Raw genomic sequence first — 8,581 nt, forward strand, 5'->3', positions numbered from 1 at the left:
AGCATCATGATACGATGTTTGTTTTCAGAAACATCGCATAAACACATAGATTTACACATGCATCATGTCGCAGCTGCACTCACATAAACTTGGCTTGGGTTTTAGGGGATTGCATGTTTAACCACCTCCATTAAGTGTTTAAGGAAATAGTTTTCTCTCACACATGTTATTGCATATTGTAGTCATAACTTCATGTCATTATGATATGTTGATGTTTGTTTGGAAACATCAAATACAACAAATAAATTTACATGCGCATCAAGACATAAACACATTCACACAACATCTACTCGGTTTAGTTTTTAGCGGAGAGTATAAATTCAACCACCTCCCGTAACTATATATAAGCGATACTTGACTCTCAAACATATTACCATCATAACTTCATGGCATCATGACACATTAGAGCATCTCCAGCCGCGCCCCCAACAGCCCCCCCCCCTCCCAAGGCCTTTTTTAGCGCCGGCGGCCGAAAATCGGCCCAGTCACGTCCCCAGGATCTCATTTAGCGCCGGTTTGGGCTGAAATAATAGCCGGCGACCCCGAGTCGAACCCATGCGCCCGGGGGTCGCCTGGGGGCACCGGCAGAAGCGAAAAGGGGCGTGGGGCCGCTCTGTCGGCCAGAGGAGGCCCTTTTCCCGCCGTTTCCTCCTGCTTTCCCCCCTCGGCTTCCCTCTCATTCTCCATTCCTCCCGCCGAATTCTCATCCTTCTCCCCTCCCAGCTGGCCGCCATGCCGCCGAAGAAGTACGTGGTCCCCCACGCCGCGACGGATGCCACCGCCGCCGCCACCCAGCCGAAGAAGAGGAAGCAGAGGGCGCCGCCGTCCAAGCCCTCGGGCATGTCTAACGCCGACTGGAGGGCGGAAGTTCAGCGCCGAGAGGCTGTCACCACCGACCGGCGGAACAGGGCGAACGCCAAGAAGGCCCGGGACAGGGCGGCGCCCGCGGCTGCGGCGGTGGCGGAGCAGGCGGAGCGCTCGGCCGAACAAACCGAGGCGGCTCGCGCGGCGGGGATGATGAATCCGCCCGGCGGCCACGGCCCGTACGCGCCATGGAGCCAGCAAAGCGTCGGGTCTCCGGCCGGCTTCTCATCGTCGCCGCAACCCTGGGGCTGCACGCCGTCGTCGGGCTACGCCGACGGCGACGCGCACGGCGGGTTCAACCCCAACATCACCTTCCCCCATGGTCACCGGCCCAGCGCACGCCCTCGCCCGCCTTCGCCGGCATGCAGTACCCTCCGTACACCTACTCGCCGCCGGCCTACGCAGCCTCCCCGACGCCACCTCTCCGCCGTGGCGCGCTGCTCTTCTCACAAGCCTCCTCGTCGCATCTCGGCGACACCGACGCGACGGAGGCCGACATGGATGACATCATCATGACCGACTCGGCCGCCACCGCCTCCCCCGGGTTCACTGCCCAAGACGACACAATGGACCTCAACGGCGACATGGACGGCGAGCTCGACTACAGCGAGGAGGAGCCAGAGGAGGAGGAGGAGGAGCCGGCGCCTGCTCCGGCGAGGAAAGGGAAGAAGAAGAAGAAGCGGGCGGCCAGGACCAGCGAGCCGCGCATCAAGTGGGCGCCCAAGGAGGACGAGTGCCTCGCCGAAACGTGGAAAGTCGTCTGCCTCGACCCGATCACCGACACGAACCAGAGCGTCGACACGTATTGGGAGCGCATCAAAGCCGAGTTCGACGAGCGCAAGCTCGTCGACCCCTACTTCAAAGGCGTCTACATGCAGCGCGGGTCGAAGGCAATGGCGAACCATTGGGGGCTCATCCAAATGGTGTGCAACAAATGGCATGGGATCGTCGAGGAGATTGCGGCTCGCCTGGAGAGCGGCACCAGCATCGAGGATCAGATATGGCACGCCGGTCTCTCCCTTTTTCATTTTCGTCGTGTGCGCGCCCACCGACTGTTGTTCCTCGGTGCAGCTGCTGCGGATGTTCGCCACGTTTCGCCAGGACAACAGCGACCAAGAGTTCAAGTACCTCCACGTCTTCAAGCAGATCGAGAAGTGCGAGAAGTGGGCGGATGTCCGGCGCACCCTCGCCAAGGCCAAGGAGAAGTACAAGCCGGACACGCCGACGCCGGGCGCGGCCGACGGGCGCCCGGACGGCAACAAAGGGGCCAAGAAGGGGAAACATGTCGAGTCGGCTACCGCACGCGTGCAAGAGTCCATCGAGCATTGCCTCGCCGACGCCCAGACCCGGGCCGCCCTGCGGGAAGAGAAAACCGAGGCGCGGTGGTCGGCGTTGATGACGAACAGCGGCGTCAAGCTCGACCTGCTCCGTCCAACGTCGCCGCGAAGAAGAGGAACACCGACCTGGCTTTCCTGATGGGCGGGGCGGACATGCTCCGGAGCGACGACCCGTAGCTCAAGGCGTGGTACCTGGCAGAGCGCGGCCTCACCCTGAACCAGATGCCGTCGACGGCGCCGCCAACTCCCACGCCGACGCCAACGTCGCCGCCAAGCCCGAGCGATGATGCCTGCACGACGCCCAGCAGCACAGAAGCCGCGTCGACGCCGCCCAGCACAGAAGCCGTGACGACGCCGCCCAGCACGAAAGCCGCGCCGACGCCGCCCAGCTCGCGCACGCCGACTCCTCCGACGCCGGAGGCCGACACCGCCGTTTGATGCATTGACTACGCGTCCTTTGTTTTTGCACGCCGAACTTTTCATTTGATCGCCGAACTGTGTAGTAAGGTGATCACCGAACTGTGTGGCAAGGTGATCACCGAACTGTGTGGCAAGGTGATCGCCAAACTGTGGCGCTGATCGCCAGACTTGTGGCATTTTTTTGGGAGCGAGAACGGACCAAGTTTGTATTTGGGACGCCTTGGGGGCGGCACCTGGGGGCGTGGATGGGACCTAGATCGCCCCCAGGGCCTAAAACTCGCCAGGCGAGCGCCCGAAAGAGCGCAGGCCTATGCGCTGGGGGCCAAACGAGTGGAGATGCTCTTAGTGTTTGTCTTCATAAACATCATATACACCACTTAGATTAACAATTGACATGTGCAACACCATGCAGACACACTCGCACGACGTCTACTTGGTTTGGTTTTTAGTGGAGTGCAGGTTCAACCACCTTGCTTAATATCCAAGCCACAGTTGACTCTCAAACATGTTCTTCATGTTACAACCATAACTTCTTGGCATCACGACATGTTAATGTTTGTTTTTGAAAACATTAAATACAGTACGTAGATTTACACGCGCATAACGACACATACCTCACACGACGTCTACAGTGTTTGGCTTTTAGTGGGGTACATGTTCGACCACCTTCATTAAACATCTACTCCCTTTGTTAGTGTCAAAAATCGTCTTATATTTTGATAAGGGGGGAGTAAGCAAAACCCGACTTTTAATTCAACATAACTTGCTAAAATCAGGGATAACTTGCTTTTATGGAGAATGAGATAGCACGAACCGATATGAGGAGGAACCAACACTCTAATGAATAGTGATTCGTAGTCTTTCCTCTTTGGCAAACGATGCAAATAAAGAGGGATTTGCAGTGACGAGAAGGAAGTAATATGTTCATCAAATATAGACGGTCCTGATCGTGATCTACCAGATCGGACGGACGGGTGGGGAGGCGTGGAAAGCAGAGTCCAGCGTGCCAGCCAAACCTGCCTTCCAACTTACAAACCCGGGCCCACGCGTCATCCGAACAAAAGCCGAGCGGCCAAACCCCCACTCTCCCCCGACGCCTGCTGCAAAGGCCAGCACAAGAACCACGCGACACCGGCCGGCGCACGGGGCCCCGGCTTCCGTCCGCCTCCACCCTCTCCTCTCCTGACCGCGGGGCACTGCTCAGCGTGGACGCGAGCGGGGAGGGCAATGCCGATCGCGCTGGAGAGCGGCGCCCTGTTCGGCCGCGGGGTGCCGGCGGCGTGCGCCGGCTCCTCTTCGGCTGGGCGGGGCAGCAGCAGCCAGGCGGAGGCGGTGCACCTCGAGGAGTCGGAGGAGAGCGAGGGGGAGGTGCAGAGCTCGCTCAGAGGCCCCTTCGACACCATGGACGCGCTCCAGGAAGCCCTGCCCCGCAGGTCAGCCCCCCAATCCGCCCGCAAAGGTTGCGCCTTCATCGGCCTTCGTTGGCTAGTTGCGCCGTAATCTTGGTTCCACAGGCTTATTTTGGGGATTGGTGTATGCGTGAACCTTTCGGAAATTATTGCGTTGGTTTATTTTACGGTTCGTTTGATGCTATGGAGCAGTGCAGGGTGCCTTAGTTCAGGTGGAATTTCGGGTGATTCAGTAATGAAGTGGTTTTTTTGGTCGGAGCGAATAAGACTTTCATACCAGGGACCCAGGGTGGTGGTTCTGTTATGAAGTATGGGGATTTCTTGGGTGATCAGAGCCTTCTGAGGCCGTGAGGTGGGGTATGGGTAAAATACTCTAATGTGCAATGTGTGAAATATCAGACGTTACCGAGAAACTGAGCTTAATAGTGTGTTTTATGAAGTTCAGTCTTCATCGATTTCGTTGGCGCAGGGGTTGTGCAATGTGATCATCCGTGGCTTACGGGCCGTGTTTGGCATTGGAGGATCTTTAAGAAAATTCTATAATTGGTAGTTAGTACTTTCTACTTATCTGGTGCCAAACAGACAATGCAGTTGGGAAGCTTGACTTTTTGTCGGTGCTAGTCATGCTAGAAACTTCTAGCTGTAAAACCAGTTTGTTAGTAGCTTTGATCCATGATGAATTGCCTCTCGCGAAGTCGTGCTTTATCTTGGGGATTTTTGGTTGGTTGCCAGCTGTTTCACAGGCTTGTAGCATCAGGAAGCATGCTTTTAGTCAAGATTTCTGGTTCGGTTGTTAGTTTTGTTCCCTGCTCTTTTATAAGCATGCTATGGTTTTCTTTGCATTGACCCAGAGAACACCTCATATGCCAGGCATAATAACTAAGCATGATATGTTGCTATATACGCCCATGAGTCCAAAACTTCTGTTGGCTGTGGTTTCCTGTATGGATAACCGTTAGTTCCAACTTTAGACACCAGGTTGTTCTGGCTGGATTAAAATGGTAACCAGCAATAAGCAATCATTAAAGCACTGCAGTGCTCTTATAAGCATCAATCTAGGAGGTGATCATGTGAAAAAATATATAAGTACGTTGTTGATACATAAATCAAAACCTTTCTGAACTATCTGTCAGAAATTTCCTCATGTCTTAATCTACATATGTATAATGTCAAATTTGTTTCCAAACAGAATGAAAATGTTTGTTGCTGCAGTGGCACATGATCTTGCTAGCTTGAGCAATTCGTTGTTGTCCTATGTTTGTTTTCTGTGAAGCTATTTGTTCATGAACCTTACTTGAGTTTTTTTCTTTAATGTGTAAACCTGCAATGCTAGCTGTCCTTTTTCAGTATGTTTTTTCATGATATATTCGGTGCTCATGTTTAAGGAAATATGTAGCCTTTTCTAGTTCAATCAACCTTAAGAGAACATGAAGAACCAAGTTTTCTAGGAACTTCTGTATCCACAACAACAACTGAAATGCTCATGGTATACATTTTAAATTCACTAGGTATTGTTCAATATCATTGCCACTTGTGCCAAGAGGTCCTGGGATCGAACCAGCCTCTCTGCATTGCACTTCGCAGGGGTAAGACTAGGTTCCTATAATCCCTCCCCAGACCCCAACTTGTGTGGGAGCTTCTATGTACTAGGTCTGTCCATTTAGGCATTGTTCAATATCATTGATATTATCCAGATTAAGCAAGTTGTTACTTATTTCCGTCATAATGAGCTTATTAATAGATTTCAAGGATATATGCATTTAGTTTTTTTTTGTGGCAGGAGTTGCTCCTTTTTTTCCCTGCTAGAGTGCCTTCTTTGTTGTTTATAGCTGTCTGTATGTTCTCGTGTTAAGATTGACCTGAGTTCTTTCTTCTTAAATTATAAAAATTAAAGTTTATCCGATTTTCCTAGAGAAAGACGGTAGGAGTGTCCTACTGCATCTATTAAAATTAAAAAATTATGTACAAGAGAAGGGAATAAAAGATTATCAAGATGCTGTAGCCAATTAGCTTGATGAGAAGATTTTCTTTTTCTTTACCTGGTGGATAACCATGGCATGGTTTCATGCTTGAACTTTTTGTTCCAGCCAAAATGTACTATCTGCATCGGGTAAGGTTTTCTTCTCTTGTAGTCCACCTTAAGAGATTGTTCCCTATGAACGGTAACTTCCATCTCTGAAAGACTATCCATATTCTATACCATGGTGTCTAAGCAGTGGTATGTTTTGACAACTATTGATACTTGTGTGCCTGGTAACCTCAAGTTTTTCCCTATTTCTTACAACTGCTTGAAACTTGTTATTTCTTCTCGGTATTTGCTAGTAGCAGATCCTAAGGATATTTACTTGTCTTGCACAGAGAATTCAACTTATATATTATCGGGTGACCTATTTTAATTTCATTTAATTAATTATAGGAGAGAGACGTCCAAAATCGACAATACCAAGTCCAGTTCTTTGGCAAGTGCTGGGGATGTTGTTCTCTTACCTCAATCTTCAAAAGGCCTTGCTAATCCTGAAAACCCATCTCCTAAGAAGCGCAAGGGTCCTCTTCCATTCGGCATCGACCAGAATGAGTCGCAGAGCAAAGAGCTGAGCTTTGTTGGGGATATGAACAACAGCCCAACGAACTGCAGGATGCCATCGTCTCCAGCTGCTACAAGCAGTTCTCCATGCAAGAGCAGGAGCGAAGATGAGCATGAGTGCTGTAACGACATGCCTTGCCATAACCTGCAGAGAGAATTCAGTGACATGATTGTCTTTTCTTCTCCACCTCTTGGCCTTCAAACTCAACTCATCGCAGTTTCAACGGTTGGTCAGCAAGACGTGGGGGCGTCGACTGATGTGGTTTCTCCCAGGGAAAAGCGCAGGAAGAATTAGCAACAGGGCGTGTCGGTATTTTCATCGGTCAACCACCGGTGTCCATTTTAGACTGCGGAATCTAGTGGCTAGTCGGTACCCATATTCAGTACAATGCTTTGACTATGTTCAGTGGTGGTTTTGTATAGTGCTAGCCTGCTGGTATTCTTACTTTTGATACATATAATTATAGAAATTATTATGGAATTGAGAAAGTGACGCTTTATCTTATAGGCCATATGCACTCTGACCATTGATCAATTATTTTTCATGTGCTGCGCATTTACCTGTTCTGTTTCATTCACGGACGGCCATGGGCATATCCCTGTTTTGTTTTGCGCAGTTTGATTTTTTTTAAAGACAAAGGGAAATAAGTTTTTTTTGCGGGAATAAAAGGAAATAAGTTTATGACACGGATGACCAAAGACCAAAGGAATTCAGGTTCACCTATAGCTCAACTGAAGATGCTGTAGATTTCATCAGGGACAGTTGAAGATGAGATATTGGAGGAAACCAAATCTTGTGCCACTATAGCTGAAGATTTGGTTCCATCCAAATCTCACATTCAGCTTGCGAGGTTAGGTTCTTGAGACAGGCCCAGGTGTCCATCCAACTATCACTTGTTGTAGGCTTGTAGCTAACACCCAGCGTCTGACATATGAACATAAGATATTGGAGGAAACCAAATCTTGCCACACCCGGCAGTAAGATTTGGTCCCATCCAACACTCAAATTCATCTGCCAAAATTCTAAGTTGCGACGGCCAGACAGCGCTGAAGATAAGATGTTGGAGAAAACTGAACTCGTGAAGAAATAAGTGTCTGGGGACATGGGAGAAGAGTTCAGTTTCCTACAACTCTTACTTGCAGAGCTAGCTGATAAAATCATATGCTTTGACCTGAACATTTGAGACTTACGGCTGGCCCTTTTATAGACATTTCAGATCAACATGAGTTCCTGCTCTGATCCATTCTTTCATTCTCCTGCACGAGCTGTGCATGCCCTGGAAACGGTTCCTGAAAAGCGGCGCTGCTTTCCAACAAACTCTGACCAGGATTATCGATCCTTTGCTATGCTCTTGCATTTCAGATGCTTTTACGCCCTGCAAAACAGGAATACCTGTTTTGAAATATTGTGAGGCAAAATCTGCAGTTGTATATTTCGTCCCATATTACACATGCCATTCGAAAGAAACTGAACTTTTCAGATACTTTCGAATATGTTTTTATGAGACCTTGTGCAAAGTTAAGTCTTGCAGAACCGAGTGCAAAGTGACATGAGTGACAATCTACCTGATGCAAATTGAAATTCACTTGCTATGCTATTTAGTGCTCTTTTCAAAAGCTATGCCATGTACTCCCTTCGTTCACTTTTGTAAGACCGTTTAGACATTTAAGACAACACCCAAAACAGTTCAATTTTAGTTATCTGAAACGTCTTATAAAAGTGAACAGAGAGAGTAGTTCAAAAGCTAATACTCAGTTAAGAGCAGACCTTGTGCAAAGTTAAGTCTTGCAGAACCGAGTGCAAAGTGACATGAGTGACAATCTACCTGATGCAAATTGAAATTCACTTGCTATGCTATTTAGTGCTCTTTTCAAAAGCTATGCCATGTACTCCCTTCGTTCACTTTTGTAAGACCGTTTAGACATTTAAGACAACACCCAAAACAGTTCAATTTTAGTTATCTGAA

General features: G+C 49.5%; 1 protein-coding gene across 1 annotated transcript; it reads left to right on the forward strand.

The window, feature by feature from the left end:
• Positions 1-3,698: 3,698 nt before the first annotated feature.
• LOC123167648 (uncharacterized) lies at positions 3,699-7,152 on the forward strand. The gene is made up of 2 exons (XM_044585483.1): positions 3,699-4,054; positions 6,447-7,152. The coding sequence occupies exons 1-2, from the start codon at positions 3,849-3,851 to the stop codon at positions 6,907-6,909; spliced, it is 669 nt and encodes a 222-aa protein (XP_044441418.1). The 5' UTR covers positions 3,699-3,848; the 3' UTR covers positions 6,910-7,152.
• The last annotated feature ends 1,429 nt before the right edge of the window (positions 7,153-8,581 follow it).

Source organism: Triticum aestivum, chromosome 7D (assembly GCF_018294505.1).
Source record: "Triticum aestivum cultivar Chinese Spring chromosome 7D, IWGSC CS RefSeq v2.1, whole genome shotgun sequence".
Classification (NCBI taxonomy): Eukaryota; Viridiplantae; Streptophyta; class Magnoliopsida; order Poales; family Poaceae; genus Triticum; species Triticum aestivum.

What these genes read in the sequence shown, in the direction of transcription:
- LOC123167648 (XM_044585483.1), top strand. Translation starts at nt 3,849, where the DNA reads ATGCCGATCGCGCTGGAGAGCGGCGCCCTGTTCGGCCGCGGGGTGCCG. An exon ending in CAGGAAGCCCTGCCCCGCAG is followed by an intron (nt 4,055 to 6,446) that starts GTCAGCCCCCCA and finishes AATTAATTATAG; the next exon opens with GAGAGAGACGTCCAAAATCG.